The 16,787-nt window shown below is 40.7% G+C and overlaps 1 protein-coding gene across 4 annotated transcripts; it reads left to right on the top strand.

The window, feature by feature from the left end:
• Window positions 1-5,203: 5,203 nt before the first annotated feature.
• On the top strand, window positions 5,204-15,697 carry LOC127582062 (torsin-1A-like). Of its 4 annotated transcripts, none has more exons than XM_052037033.1 (8): window positions 5,204-5,312; window positions 6,174-6,340; window positions 7,378-7,462; window positions 7,606-7,761; window positions 8,673-8,938; window positions 9,781-9,956; window positions 10,376-10,503; window positions 12,073-15,697. In XM_052037033.1, exons 4-8 carry the CDS (start codon window positions 7,632-7,634, stop codon window positions 12,315-12,317), a joined length of 945 nt encoding a protein of 314 aa, XP_051892993.1. In that variant the 5' UTR covers window positions 5,204-5,312; window positions 6,174-6,340; window positions 7,378-7,462; window positions 7,606-7,631; the 3' UTR covers window positions 12,318-15,697. The 4 variants fall into 4 exon arrangements, with proteins under 4 accessions (XP_051892993.1, XP_051892992.1, XP_051892994.1 ...); XM_052037032.1 differs by having other exon boundaries at window positions 5,217-5,312; window positions 6,197-6,340; XM_052037034.1 differs by lacking the exon at window positions 6,174-6,340 and having other exon boundaries at window positions 5,219-5,312.
• The last annotated feature ends 1,090 nt before the right edge of the window (window positions 15,698-16,787 follow it).

Below are 16,787 nucleotides of genomic sequence, written 5' to 3'. Positions count from 1 at the left end.
TTCGACTAATTTGCTTCCCAAAACCTGCTAGACAACGTTATCACGTGAAATTGCGAAGTTTATCCATAATACCAAGTAAGTGATAAAATATGCAATCACTACTTTCTGACCCAAGCATAATGAAAGATTCCTGACAGCTAATTGCATTTTCTACACAATCTAATTCTGAGGTTTATCCGCACTAAGGAAGAAATAGCTGCTTAGTCTTTGTTACAAAATCCAGCCTCATTGTCACTGCCCTATTCCAAACAGTGCAGAGCAATCCCTCCCACTTTCAAAAAACACTGCTTTTAACCCTCTAATCATTTTTTCTCACTTAGTTAACTCTTTCTGTCATCCAGTTTCTTTTGTGCCTTTCAACTCAACCCTTTCTTTTAACCTCACACCCAATGAGCCCAGAGTTTATTTTTTCCTCTTAACTTTTCTTTAACTTCTCTCTGTCAATCCTCTTCCTCTCTATCCCAGTTTCTCTCATACACTGCCCTCAACCTCCTCTGCCTGCTAAGCTCCCTTCTCAATCCTCTGTCTCTCCATTCCTTTCATTCACTCTCCTGTTTTCTTTGAAGTGTATTTAATTTCAATATCTGATCACAATAAAAGCAAATAAGGATAAGTAAAGAATCTATCTGCCTCTACTTGTACCTTTTAATCCAACTTTCTCTCCTTGCCTTGGAAGTTTCAGAAATCGGAGACTTTACTCTTACCACTGACCTTTTCTGTCAACAAAAGCAGGTTCCAGTATTTAGATGGCTTCAGAGTTCTGCTTTTTTTGTACTAAACATGTGTTGAAAGATACGTTCTCGCCTCCCCTCCCCTCTCCCTTATCTCCCTCTCCCTGTATCTTCCCCTATCTTCTCACTGTATCTCCCTTTCAATGTCTCTATCAGTTTAACACATGTTCTGAAGTTTATAGAACATACAAAACAACTACAGGAGTGACAAGAACACTGCGTTTTCTCCCTCATACACACACTAAATCAAAACTGAAAGAAAATGACAAAATGAATTTCACCTAAAATCAAACCTGTGATTTGTGGCAACACACAAAAGCACTGGAGGAACTCAGTGGGGTAGGCAGCATCTGTGGAGGTAAATGGACAGTTGATGTTTCGAGTCGACCTGAAACATCATCTGTCCATTTCCCAACACAGACGCTGCCTGACCCACTGAGTTCTTCCAGTGCTTTGTGTGTTGCTCCAGATTCCAGCATCTGCAGTCTCTCGTGCCTACCAATTTGTGATTTTTTAAAGCACTTATTTGAAGATAACCAAATGAGTGGAAAGTTGAAGAAAGGCATTACACACTCCTGATAGATCCAATGCATTCAATTTCCACCATCCGCCGAGTGTATAACCAGCAACTCGTGCATTTGCATATCTTGACAAAATAGCAACTGCAAGCCCAAGCTTTTGGAGGAGGCCAAAACCTTTCAGTGAAAAAAATAACGCAGATGTTAAAAGTCAATGCATACACGTAACTTGTTATCTCATTTTAGATTCAGAAGAAGTTAAACCACTTAAGTGTTAAAACTGATTAAAGGTTTTGGAAAGCATTTTAAAAGTGGGGGAAACCTATGGTGAAATGTGTACATTTTCCACTAGAAAGGTGGACATAGATGTTCGCAGTAAAAACAAACTGTCACCTAGACGATGAGAAGAATATGATGAAATGTAAGATTAAAAGCAAAATGCAGATCAGCAACAAATCCAGGCACAAGATACTCTTCTCAGAACTACCTCATTAACAACCATGACACCCATCCACACCCCACTGACCCCACTCCCTCTTCCACCCCCCCCCCATCACCATCAGTTTAGATGAAAAATATCAGTTCCTCAGGATTTATGAAACCTGCTGTATTTTCAAAAGTGGATTAGCAACAATACCACATAGTTTGAGCTTTGCCAGATCAGCATTAACCCCTTGGTTATGATTAGCAACGATGGTAAGCAGATTCACTTCTGCCAAACCAACCTAACCTTCCAAACTGAAGATAAACAATGCTACTAGATTGACAAGCATCACGTGTCCCATCTCCCATACCTGTAGAGTAGGTCAAAAGGTCCACAAGGTCCCCACATCTTGATCATGGCAGAGTCACTTCCAACACGTTAGAATCAATACCAAGTCCTCTGCTTTGCTGGCAACTATAGCCCTGTGGCTGTATTTTATATTGTGCACATTGCTGCTTTTAATTTAGCCTCTGTGTGTGTGTGTGTGTGTGTGTGTGTGTGTGTGTGTGTGTGTGTTAAAGCTAGAAAGTTGCAGATTAAGACTTTTCACATTATTTTAGCTGTCACCCAAAGAAATACGTGTGTATGTGCATCAGATGGTCTTGTGTGCAATTTCCACAACACAAACTTGAGTACATAATCCAGGCTGATATCTTTTGGATGAGATGTTAAACCCATCCTCTTAAAGTGAATGCAAAGTGATCATGGCACGATTTCAAAGGGTAGAGAAGCTTTAAGAGATGATTATTTCTTGTCTACCATGATTAAAAAATGGTTACCTAGTCATTATCACATTGCTGTTAGTGGGAACTTGCTATGTGGAAAGTGACTGATGCAACTAATTACAACTGATGAACAAGTACTTTTTTTAGCTTCAAAGCACCAGATGCCCTATAAATGGAAATTTCACAAATTTTCCTTATTTACACATTGTAACAGTCCACATTATGAATAAAAGACATCTGCTCACACGCAATATTGTTAGTTTACAATGATCTTTCTCTTACGAGTTTACTAAGGCTGTTGCAAACATGTTAAGAAGAAAGCAATGCACAAAATGCTTCTTCTATGACAACGTTCAAGATAAAGAGTAAATTCAAGGCTAAAGTACTGCTCCAATGACCAAGTTACTTGATCATTGAAGAAATACAAACCAATGACTTAAAGTAAAGGATCTGAGGCCCTCTAGTGACACAAAATAAGAAAACATCTCGCACATACAAAATGAGCTCCCCTCAAAAGGGACAGTGCAGAAATGTGGAACTCAAAACCAAGGCTACAGTAAATCAAAGGGTCTCTCACATTTCACCAATCATACTAAGCACACTGTTGTGAAAAGACTTGATCTTGGTGCCACTTACACATTTCAATTATTGCACAAGAACAAATTGTCTATACACTGCCTCTGTGAAGGCCATTTAGACAGATGGGAGGGTTCTAATCTTGTTTGTGAAAAAGCTTTCATTGTCTAGATAACAGAACAGAATGGGTCAGGGCATCTTAACTGCTCCATTCCTATGTGTTTCTGTGCTGCCCCAAGTTATTACTCATAATACTCTGTTTAATAAAACAACTGAAAAAGCACCCTTAGTTTTTCTTTCTAGTAATCCCTTTTGCCAGGAACTCAATAGAGAACTATGCCGACCTATTGAACTGTTCCTCCTTTGTGCTTTCTGCTTAAGGGATTGGCAATTAAGAACTGCAGACAACTAATGTTTTAAAAAGCAAAGATTTCAGTGCAGATGTTGCCTATTCTGCTGCACTGCTGTCACTCTGTGCTCCCCTCTGCTGTCTTCAGAGCCATGAATGAAAGGGAGGCATTGAGTAGCTTTCTGTACAAAGTCCAGAGCAGTCCAAAATAAAACCCACAGGGAATCAATTTCTTCTCCAAGTTTCAAGGGAGAAAAATAACCCTTACTCAATAATTTTAGTGATTGAGTGAAAAATAGGAATATTAGGAAGACTTGCCACCCTGTCAGCTAGCACTGCCATTTAAGTCAATTGCAGTTGATCTGAACTCAACTCCATTTACCAGATGTGCCCCATATTCACTAATACCAAAAGCTAACAAAAATCTATCAAAGTCAATCGTGAAAGCTTCAAATGACCCCAAGCATCCAAGCTTCTGGGAAGAACAAATTTCCACCACCTATTGCTTCCTGATTTCTTTCCTGTAAGGTCTAGTTCTGATTATTTTATCCCCCACATTCTTGATTCCTGTGCTACAGGAAACAATTCTTCTGTGTCCTTGTTGATCCTTTTAACACTATAAATATCAAAATCAGATCATCACACAAAGAGGTAAAGAACAAAACTATTCAACATTGCAGAGAAAAAACTTTTGGATATTAAACAAATACTTTTCCCTGCCTGACAACAATCTGAGATACCATCGCTGAAAGATGTTACATCGCATCTCAGCATCAAGTTCTCCCAGTTGAGGTATGGCCACTCCACATTACGGCTATCTAGAAAATCTTCCCTTGCAGGCAGCCACATTCTATAGGCTCACTCACAATACGAAATGCATGTGGAACAAACCGGAGTTGCGATGGCCCGCAGATCATGGTGAGTGAGGGAATGTGGAGGTGGGAAGAGTGTAGGATCTGAGGGGGAGTTGGGCGAGGTGAGGAAGATGGTGGTTGTGGAGAAAGACGTGTTATGGGGGTATGAAAGTTCTGGGTGGTACAAGACTAGTGTGAGGGAAGTGCAGAGAAAAGTGGGTGTAGGGTTAGTGGGGGGATGCAGGGGTAGTGGGGAGAGTAACGTCAATGGGATGAGGGGTGTACGGCGCAGGGAGCTGGTGCTGGGGGAGGGGGAACGGGGAAACAAGGGCTGAGTAAAGAATGGGGAGACCTTGGGGAGTGGGGTAAGGGGTGATTATGATGAGGCCATTAAGGCTGAGGTGTTGGAGACACAAGAGACTGCAGATACTGGAATCTGCAGCAAAGTATACACTACTGGAGGAACTCAGGGGGTCAGGCAGCATCTGTGGAGGCGAAGGGATAGTTGACGTTTCGGGTTGAGACCCTGCCTGAGGGTGAAGGGTTGAGGGGGTGTGAGGGATTGAGGGGGGTGTGAGGGGTTGAAGGGGGCTGAGGAGGGTGTTAGGGATTGAGGGGGTGTAAGGGGGTTGTGAAGGGTTGGGGGGGATGAGGGGAGTGTGGGGGGATGAGGGGAGTGTGGGGGGGATGAGGGGAGTGTGGGGGGGATGAGGGGAGTGTGAGGGGTTGATGAGTGGTGTGAGGGGTTGATGAGTGGTGTGAGGGGTTGAGGGGGGATGAGGGGGGTGTGGAGTTGGTGTGAGGGGTTGAGGGGGTGTGGGGTTGGTGTGAGGGGTTGAGGGGGGATGAGGGGTGTGTGAGGGGTTGAGGGGAGGGAATGAGGTGAGGACGAGATGCCAACAGCGACCTTCTGATCACTCACCCGCCGGAAGTTGGTTCAGACTTTCGTTTTCCCTTCCCCTGTGACCGAAGGTCTGGGCTCGGGCCCACACCGTCCCGTCAGTAGATCTTTCCGTCGTGTGGGAGTCGTGACGCAGAAATTGCGGGAACTTTCCAGGCGGTGCTGAACCTCTCAGTGAGCCAGCGCGAAGCTTCAAATGGTTCCCCTCAACGTGGCAGCAGCTGCGGGGGGATCTGGCCCAGTGACGGGGGATCGGGATCGGGATGGGGTCGGGGTGGCGCAGTGACGGGGGGAGGAGGGGATGGTGGTGGTGGCCCAGTGACCGGAGGGGGTGGGGGGTAGTAGTGGTGGTGGCCCAGTGACCGGAGGGGGTGGTGGGGTGGGGTGGGGATGGTAGTGGCCCAGTGACAGGGGTTGGGGATGGTGATGGCCCAGTGACGGGGGAGGAGGGGTGGGGATGGTGGTGGTGGCCAAGTGACAGGGGGGTGGTGCGCTGGTGGTGACCCAGGGAAGCGGGGGGGATAAGTGATGGAAGGGGACAAGTGTTGGGGGTGGATAAGTGACTGGGGGGGAAACGAGTGACTGGGGGAGGACAAGTGGTGCTGAGCTTCTCTAAGACCAGGCAGTGCTAATTGATGCACAGTAATTGTATAATTCATTTCCATGTGTGGGGTGAAAAATATACGTCACCCAGGACTTGGAGAATTCCCTTGTAATTCATTGAAATGGTGCCAGGAATATTTCCTCTCGAGAGGGCAGATGGAGGCTTTGGTTCGATACTTCATCTGATAACTCAGCTTCTGCACTAGGGTTTGTGCTTCAGTCTCTGAAATGGTTCACTCACCTTCGGCCTTCTGCTGCCCTGTAACCCACTGAACCATGCTTGACACATTTTAACTTCCAGTGCTGCAACCGGTATAATAAACAGTGGTCTGCATATTTTTTTAAAAATGGAAATTTAATCAATCCTGCTGAATTCTTTCAAAAGGTTAGAAAGAGTAGAAAATGATAATATGGTTAATGATTATTCATAAGGCCTTTGACAAAAAACCACATAGGGAACTCAAGCCAGCTGCAAAGGAGAAAGCATGGAGTATAGGAGCTACTGAGACTGGCAAAAACTGGGGAATGTTATTCCGTAAGGATTGATTCTAGAACCAATGAAGTTCCCAAGTGGCTTGGATGATTTGCACTGAGGAACTGTAAGTATAATTTCTAAATTTTCAGTTGGTGCAATTTGTATTTAATGCAAAGGAAGAATGTGATATATTACCACGGGGTGTAAATAAATTTGAAAAATGAAAAATTTATTTCAACATTTGTAAGTGTGATTTGGTATATTTTGGCAAGAGAATAATGGAGCCACTGAATACTTTGGATATTGGGTTAGAGGAGAAGAACTAAATAATTAAAGGCAGTGATGCAGCATAACAAAGCCAACAAAAAATGCCTGAAACCTGATGTTGATTTCTTGAGGGATAGAAAGGAAAAGGAGAGATTCCAAGTTAAACTTGTATAGAACTTTGGCAGGAATATTGTGTCTGAACCAAACTTGCAAGCCATGCCTTTAAAAAAGATTCATATGCAATAATTCATTTTTTTTCCTGTGTCAATAATGTCCCCTGATTACAAAAGTGAATTGGTTTCCTCGGCACTTGGATCCCTTGGACGTTTTAAATCTAGTGTAGCACTGTGGTTCTACAGAAATAAACAATAAAGGTGAATTATGTTTAGAATATTTGGTACCATGATGGAGATTCTCTGCAGATACTACCCACACCTCACCTTCTGGCCCTTAATTGATAAGGATGGATAGCTTGGAATAGATAAATAGATAGATAAATAAATAAAAAGATAAATAAATACAGACAGATAAATAGATAGATAGATTTGTATGTATGTATGTGTGTGTGTGTGTGTATATATATACTTTTTTTTATCTGGCTGAAAGTGCTTGAAGTCCCCCGTGCTTGTACTAAAAATCAAATTCTATTTTAATGACTGAGAAAACATTTGGCTTAATGTCTTTAAAGGTCCAATCCTTGTTTGCTTCATGGCATCTCCCCTCCATAACATTGTCAGCCAAATAACCCCTCCCAGTCATCCGTGCTCCTCCATTTGTGCCCTTTTGATCATCCCCATAGTTACTCCTCCACTTGGGGTGTTGAGCTTTCAACTGAAAAAGTTCTGTGATAGGAATTCACTTTTCCATCTTTTTATCCCTCTTTCTTCCTTCAAGGCACCCCTTTAAACCCAACTGTGACAAAGATTTTGGTCATCAGCCCTGTTATCTCCAGTGAAGTGACTTGTGATGTTTTGCTAAGGTAAAGGTGCTACAGAAATACAGTTGGTGATATTGTGCAGTTTAGCATTGACTTTGATCTATATAATTAACATTTTATATGTTGATAGTTATATGTATGGCAAATGCATTCAAACTTTTTTTTTAAATCTTGTTTTTTTTCAGGCATCAAATATTAATGCAACTCAGATATGTCAGAATCAGATGGTGCAAATATCCGTCTATCAATCACAATTGTCTTGATTGGAATTGTGATATATATCATCTTTTCCTTCAGTGAGGAATGCTGTAATGATAATTGGATTTTGCTGGATGAAAAAGGTCAATCTTAAATGGTTAAAAATTTAAGCTGTTTTCTACGTGTATGCTTTACTTTGTGATTGTTATACTTGCTGCCATCATTCCCATTGAATTCACAATGGCTCTGGAACATGCTAAGAATTCCTTTGTTACTCCTAGACTCTCTTCTCTGGCCTCTCATTTTCCAGTATATATGATCTTAAGCTCAGCCAAAACTCTGCTGCTGCCATCCTAACATACAGTATCTCCTATTCCGTTTGTGCTCTCTGTTCTAGCCACACCTTGATTTTAAAATTCTCATTTCTCATTGACAGGATGGAGTAAAATCAAGCACCTATATTGGTTTAACTGCTGGTGGAGCTGAAATTTATGGATGTCGAACCATAATGTTTTAAAGTATGTCAATTCTGAAATGAATTTGTGAGCTGCATCTAGACATCAAGCTTGCTCCTTTTCAGTTCTAGCTATGTGAAACTATAAAGTTCTCATCTTTGATTTCAAATTACTACTTACCCTTCACCCTCCCATTTAGCCCTACAGCTTACAGTGTATCCATGATTTTTATTGCTCCACCATTAGTGACCATGCTTTCAGCTATCTAGGCCCTAAGCTCTGTAACCCCCTTTCCTTGCCTCTCTCTTCCCCATTACGACACCCCTTAAAAATTCTTCTTTAAACAAGCCTGCTCTAAAATATCTACTCATGTTGCTCACTGTCAAATGTTGTTTGCCCAATGAAGTGTTTTGATGTATTTTACTATGTCAGTGTTGGAGCAAGCATTTTCCATCTTGATTAAGATTCTATGGTGATAAAAATAGGTACTGTTCAATTTTTAATTTCCTATGTCTAATAGTCTAATGTTGCCAACATACACTGAGCATTGCCACTGCTCCATTTGTAGTAACGTGTCTTTTTGCTGACTGTTAATACAGGGTTAAAAAAAGATCTAACCCAGAAATTATTTGGACAGCATATAGCAAGTGATGTGATCCTGAAAGCTGTTGTTGGTACTTTACGTGGCCCTGTTCCTAAGAAGCCTCTCACACTGTCTCTCCATGGAACCAGTGGCACTGGCAAAACCTTTGTCAGTCAACTAATAGCAAAAAACCTTTATAAAAATGGAATGAGTAGCCAATACGTTCATGTATTTGTGTCCACACTGCATTTCCCTCATCTGAAACTCATTCACCAGTATCAGGTACGTACTATGTTAATATTACGGATAGCACTACTTTCAGTGTTACATTTATGGTATCAGCAATCCATTCATGCAAAACCCATGAATATTGTAATATTTAAATTTCTTAAATTGAAGTTTTCCAACATTTTTCTCCATTTTTCATGGGTCTTCTAGAAGTGTGTTATTAATTGAAGTTATCACTGGTGGATCAAAATCCTAGAACTTTCAGCCCAACCACACTGCGGGAGCCCCTTTGTCACATGGTTCTTCCGCAAACAGAAGCCCCATCAGTTCATTCTCTAGAACAACTAAGAATGAGCAATAATTAATACCAGCCTTGCCAGTGGTGCTGTTGGGAGAGGGAAAGGTTGGGAGGACAGGGGTAGGAGGCCTAAAGGGGAGAGTTGAATAAGTGCATTACTTTAAGAGGACCTACCTTATGCTGGTTCCCAGCATCAAACTGCATGGGGAAGATCTGCTCAGGGCCAATACAGCAGATCCCACAAGCATTGTGAAAGTCTACTGCTGCACGAGTAATCTGCAGATAGCTTGGGACAAACACGTATGAAGTGTGGTCCTGGCTTGCATAGTATGCAGTTGGATGGCACTGCACCCACTGGGGCATCAGATGCACAGATTCTGTGCAACTCATTCCCTAATTTTCCATTACCTTTTATTTTTCATTATTTTTGTTTTAGACCTTGGATAATAAAGGACTATTCTACTCAGTATCATGTAACCTCTGTTTAAATCCCAGTAAGACGATTAATATTCATTTTACTTTGTCTTTCAAAAGCCTAACGAAGTTAAATAAGTGGTGTAATGTAAGAAAGTTCTGGAGGTGTCTTTTTTTTCTGCAGAATGACTTGCAAACATGGATCCGTGGAAATGTTACAATATGTCCGAGATCGATGTTTATTTTTGATGAAATGGACAAAATGCATCCAGGGCTTATCAATGCTATCAAACCTTTTTTGGACTACACCACTCAGGTTAACAATGTGGATTATCGACAAGCAATCTTCATTTTCTTGAGGTATATATGGACCAAGTAACAATACTAGGGCAAGGTTTCTGCTTGTGATCAGTAGCCATAACCATAGTTGAAGAGTAATGATATTTTAAATTATTAGTCACATTACGGTAATCTCAACCTAATCTTCCTGTTGAGAAACTTCAGGACTTGGGTACATTTCTGGTGTTACAGCCACCCAGTTTTATTCAGCTGTGATGTCACTTGAGAGTCGTTTGTAAAATTAGCTTTCCAACCGGTCCCACACATTCCCTCCCACTTACTCATATTGTGTTATACACCAAGGAGATTAAATGTAAACATTATCCTATTAAATAGTAAAAAACAATTTTCTTGATTTCCCGATCTGAATGTTGCCTCTATCCTGGTTCTTACTGACTTTGCTGAGAGCCCAAATTACACCCATTTTGTTTACACCACAGCAACACAGGTGGCGACAAAATAAATGAATTTACCTTGGGTGTTTTGATGAACGGAATGGAAAGGGAGAGCATTAAGCTGAATCAACTGGAAGAGGAACTCTCCCTGATGGTCTTCAACAACGAAAATAGTAAGTGTGTGTGTTTGTGAGAGTTGCGAATGGGGATGAAAACAGTGCACAGATGTTTCACTTGACAAAATATTCTGTTGGTGATTCTGTTGCCCTTTCACATTCACTAGTACTGCATTCCTATAACTAACTAAAAGTAGTTTCTTTATACAGTAAAATTCTGAAGATTGGCTACCCAATTGTTCAGGAATGCTGATCATTTGCCATCTGGTTTATGGGGTGCTCACACTCATGCTCACTCTAACACATTGGGGCCCCAATTGCCACACTTCCTTTAACAAACCAGAGCCCCAGTTCTGACACTCCCTTTAACGCACCAGGCCCCCGGTTTCTGCACTCCCTTTAGTACACAGGTTTTAATACACCTGTGTACGTGGTGCACAGGATGCCACACTTTCTTTAAGGTTACTGGGTTCACTGGAAAATTTAATACACAACTGTGCAACATCTAAAAAAAAATTGAATTATAGATGTGTTAGAGTATTATTAGGAATGACATCTATTGGTCTAGAAAATCTGCGATTCTGTCACCACTGAAGTCCCAAGCGTGCTGGATTAACGAGATTTACTATATATTGCAAATTGAAAAAAACTCTCAAATGAGACCCAAAAATGACCTTTTCTTCAAATAATGCCTTAACAGTTATAATGTTGCATTCTCACTTCTTTGAGTTCAAGTTCAACCCTTCTTGAGTGCAGATTCCAGCATCTGGCTCCCGACATTCTGTGCTGCTCCATTGTAAGCTCTGACACATTTTGTTCAGAAGGAAATGGGGCTGTTGGTGGGCTGACCAAAAATAATCCTTCCCTCAGTGTTGAACTCCGAGACTCTGTGCCAAACACAATAGATGTGAGGAATGCCAGCTGTTGCACGGTCATTTTAATTTGCTTATTAAAATATACAAATGGTATAACTTTTTTAACCCATTCTCAAGAATGTAACATGAAGCGTAAATCAGCTCTTGATCCATGCACAGACTGATTCAGTGCATGCTGATATAACAAATTAACCCAATGACTATCTGAACATTAAAGATCTGATTGAACCTTGGTCACCAGCTAGGTGATAATGAGCCAGAGTTGTGTTTGGGAAGCTGGGGTGGTTGGCAAAGAATTCTACAACTAACTTCAAACTCTCACATGTGGAAAAACTCTGATGAGTTTCTCATTTCTGGTCACTATCTATGACTGGATAGTGCTGAAAAACCATGACTCCTGCTGAAGAATGTTTGCATACAAGTGTCAAACGAGGGTGAGATCAGGCTGCTAACACTCTCAGCCGACATTCATGCGATCACCAGCCACTTGTGCAATATACAGAAGCCAATGTGCTCAGAAGAGGAGGAGGGGAGAAAGTTGACATAGAATAAAGATTACAAAAAATGTTCTTTTTCTGATAATCATAAAGGTGAGCAGAATGATTTATTTGAAGACACAAGAGAGACTGCAGATGCTGGAAGTCTGGAGCAACAAACACAAAAGGCTGAAGGAACTCAGCAGGTCAGGCAGCATCGACGGAGGGAAATTTTGCTGGTTATATTAATTACTTCTCTATTATTTCTTTTTCAGATGGGTTTTGGCAGACTTGCCTTATTCAAGCCAACCTGATTGATTATTTCATTCCCTTTCTTCCCTTGGAATTTAAACATGTAATGAGATGTGTGAAAGCTGAACTTGAATCCAGAGGCATAATAAACAATAATATTCTCTTCACTATAACAAGTCAAATGGAGTACTACCCAAAAGAGGAAAAGGTATTTTCTATGAAAGGTTGCAAAACTGTGCCCTCCAAAGTGAACCTTGTTGTAAATTGAGCATCTTTTAGAAGGAAGGTTTCATTTGTCTTTGGTGTGTACAGAACCCCTGGGCCTGGTTGATTAAGTACGTAGATTTTTCTGCGAGGATTAATTTTTTTCTTTGGAAATTATAATTTGGAAGTACTGAGTTATTGTCAAATGCTTCTTTAGTGTTTAACACTTGGTCATGTCTATGTTAAATAGTTAATGGCTGTGATATCTAATTAAGAAACAATTTGCAATTGTTGTTTGATATATGTAAATGATTGCTAACAGTGATTGCAAGTAAGACAGTCATAGAGTTCAGTGATGTCATAAGATGTTAGAGAAAGGTTCAAGGAAATTGATCCACATTTTCTCAACCCAAGATCCAACTACTTGAAGTAATACATTTTGCTGTTAAATGTGTTCTATTTTCTGCCACTTAAGAGTCATAGTAACCATTGGTTGTCAGTCAATTCTCTGCTACTGGTATATGATGGCACCTGTGAGAAAGGGGATTAGTAACACTGACACTGGAATTGATTAATAGATCATTGTTCATTCAGAAGAAACAGCCTGATCCATACTGTATGAAAGAATTTTTTTGTGTTTTATTTTACACTTACAGAGCAGAGGAATTAGATCTTTGTGTTAAAATTTCAAACTGAAACCTGATTGAAAATTCTGTGACAGCCAGTATCTAATTGAAATACAGGTGGAGGTGCTGTCCCTCAGGATCAAGGATAACCTGCATCCACTCCAATTCTGTGGATTCTGAGGAGACTGATGAGAAACCACAGTCTCTTCCACAGATGGGGCAGGAGGAACTTGACAGATGGGTGGATGGGTTACTTGTGATGCACTCATTCCACTGATTACATTGGGCTCTGATTTCTCCCAGCACGTACACGCAAGGTTCTCTTTGCCATACCGAATACTCCTTTGTTGGTTTGAGTAGTCATGTGCCAGGGATTCCCAGGAGTCAGTGGTGTCAACCATATGCATAACATAGTCTGCTCACCAGAGCCAAATGAGTATAGTTAGGGCCTCAGTGCTGGGGACGTTGGTCTAAGGTTGGTGGCAAAAATAGCACTGGAGCATCAACAGGCTGTAACCATCCTGTCCTGCACTGGGAAGCACCTCCTTTCATGAAGTATTTTTAAAATACAGAATGCACTGTCCCTGTAGGTCCATATTTCAGCTTTTTAAAGAGCAGCAATATAGAAGAACTCAGGGAAATGCAGACCTTATACTGAAAAGGGACTACAGTGCAAGATGCAGCAAACAGAAATGATGGATCAGATTCATTGACAAGAAAGAAAACACACACGCTGTAATACATTTCACTGCCTTGTATGCCCCAATGAAAAACCAATGAAGGGTTTTTGAAGTCAAATACTGTAGTAATGTAGGAATACAGTGGGCCAAAAGCCTTCTGTACATTTCAATCAACGTATTTGTGATCTAAAGAAATAAAATGTTTCAGGGATGATTACCTTTGCCTGTAAGTTAACACTGACTTTCTGCTTGAGACTAAAAGAGATCAGTTTGGTGGGGTACTTGCAATAGTTGCACTAAGCAGATGTCCTGGTTAAGGGAATTTTTACACAGTTGTGTTTCTTTTCTTATGTTCACCCTCCCCCACCCCCAATTATCTGTGAATGTTCTGTCAACTAAAATGAAATATCATTGCTAAGAGATGATATAGTTAATATTAGCATTCCCAGATATAGCATTGTTTTGATGAAGTGTGGTTCTACTTTTGTGAAAGACATAACCCTATGAGGATAATTTCACTTAGTGCCAGATGTGCATATTCTATTACACTAATGGGACATTATGCTTACAGTTCCTTGGGCTTGATGGATAGTTTGGACATTCCAGTGCTATGTGGTGGCTTTTTCACCATACAGCTGTCTTGACTAAGAACCTGGTTGACTGTTTAAGTTGAAAACTGTCTGAGACAAGAGTTTCCTATCCGGACTGTAGGGAAATGGAAACAATTTAATTGTTCCCTTGCTAGTCAATAGTACTCCTGTCATTTATGTCAGAAAGTCACAGGTCAGAGACTTAAGTATGTCATCTAGGTTGACATTTCAGAGGTCAGATGGATGAAAATAAAATTTCACTGTGCCATTTTTGAGTGAAGCGGGTAAAGTCCTTCATGCCTGCCCAATATTTATCCCTCACCAGTAAAACCAAATAATCTGTATTTATCAATGCTATTTTAGGATTCTGCTGTGTGCACATTCACTGCCATGTAGAAACAGATTTGACCTCTAACTTATTTGAGATGCAGGCAAAATCTTGAGTGCATTACTGGTGCCAAAAATGTTTCAGTTTTCATTTTGCTTATTAAAGCTAATAATTTTACACGTAGAGATGAATAATAAAAGTTCAATGGAATGTATCAATGTGGAATATTGCAGTTGGCTGATGCTACATTCTTTGTCCGTGTCTAGATCCTCATTTCTGATACACAGAGTCAAGAACCTACAAATTTATTCAAAATTAAATGAAGTATTATGCGAGGAATGTACTTGAAAATCAGAGAAATTGTTCTGTGTAAGATCTTGGTTAGATTATACTTAGAAAGGCACACACAAAGTTTTGGCTTCCAATTATAAAGAAAAAATGGGTATAAATTGGAAAATGTGAAAAAAATAACTTAATTAGATGATACTCAAACTGTGAAGTTATACCTACCAGGAAAGATTGAACAGGCTGGGGTTTCATTCTCTGGAAAATTTTGAAAGGTTTTGGAGAGGATACAGAGAAATTGATTCCTCTGGTGAAAGAGATCAGCTGGAACATTGACCATCCCTTTGCCTTTACAGATGCTGCAACAGATACTAAGTTCTTCCAGCAGTGTTTTGATTTAGATCAGAAGTAAAGTCAAGACAAATAGAACAAGGAGAAAAATCACAGGGGCATTCAATAATTCTCCTTATACACCTTTCTTAATGATAATAATGGTATTCAGCTGATAGTCAATAACCATCTTAATCAGTTAACAAAAGGTTTGTCTGCTTTCCAAATAGTCATTGGAAGGCAAGGGACTGTGAAATGTAACAGAGTGAATAATCAATGGGATGGAAGGATTTGGGGGCAGAGAATTTGGAGGGAGGAAATGTTATAAGACCTCCAGTAATGCATCCAATCAAAGTTGATATCCCTAGTCTCTACGCAAATGGGAACTGTACGGAAGTCCAACACCAAAAGCAACTCTGGATAAAGCTGTTCAATCTACCTTGTCATGGCCCTTGCACCTTATTTGTCTATCTGCACTGCACTTTCTCTGTAACTGTAACACTATATTCTGCATTCTGTTATTGTTTTTCTTTTTGTACTACCTTGATGTACTTATGTATGGATTGATCTGTCTGAATGGCATGCAAACAAAGCTTTTCACTGTATCTCGGGACGTGAATAATATACCAATTACCAATGAAATTATTACTGCACTGTCAGCAAAGTTTTGCATGCATTTTAACTTAGTTTAAATACAAAACTGAGTCTTTGCTCACAAAATGGGTTCTTTACTAACTCTTGCTGCCCTAACATTAGATTACACACTTCAGTATATGAGGCAAGAATGATTAAATTAAGAATTACAGTTAACTGGCTGGTTATTACTCTACTGATTAGAGTCATAGAAAGATACAGCACAGAAACAGGCCCTGCAGCCCATGAAGTCCATGCCAATCACTAAGTACCCATTTATACAAATCCTACAGTAACCCATTTTATTCTCCCAACATTCTCATCAACTCCCCCAGATTCAACCACATTTCTACACACTAGAGGCAATTTACAGTAACTAATTAACCTACCAACCCACACATTTTTGGAATATGGGAGGAAACCAGAGCACCCAGAGGAACCCCATGCCATTGTTCTGCCAAAGGGATTCTCAGGGGTAACTGGGGATGGACAATAAATGCTGGTCTTGCCAGCAATAACTAAATATAATTTTTTTTTAAATCAACTGTACTTTTTAAAACATTCCTCACGTGTGTTTTGCTGACAGGATCTACGTTGGTTGCCTATCCCCATTTGCCCTTGAGTAGGTGGTGGTGAACAGTCTTTCCTTGCTCCCTGCCATGCTGCTGCCTATCTTGTCTGCTGAACTTGCTTTCATGGAATTCTACATCAACTTCCAGCCTCCCATCTGCCTCACTGCTTCTTTGGATCCCCCCCACTGAGTTCTAAAACTTGGTGGTGAGGATGTTGTTTTGTGAGTGTTTTCAAAAGAGGAGACAGATCCAATTATGGTGACTACAGAAAGGTCACCCTGGTGTTGGCTAAAGGGATTTCCTTGGCCAGGGTTCTCCTCTCTGCGGCTGAAGAGATGCTCCTTGAATTGCAGTGTGGCTTCTGTCCTTCCAGACATGATCTTCACCATGCAACAACCCCAAGAGAAATACCAGAAGCAGCACCAACATTATACATGACTTTTCTCAACCACACTGACTCTGCCAAATGAGATTGGTCCATCAGCAGCAG

The sequence above is a fragment of the Pristis pectinata genome, chromosome 23, assembly GCF_009764475.1.
Source record: "Pristis pectinata isolate sPriPec2 chromosome 23, sPriPec2.1.pri, whole genome shotgun sequence".
Classification (NCBI taxonomy): Eukaryota; Metazoa; Chordata; class Chondrichthyes; order Rhinopristiformes; family Pristidae; genus Pristis; species Pristis pectinata.
This window is presented reverse-complemented; position numbering and strand designations above follow the sequence as displayed.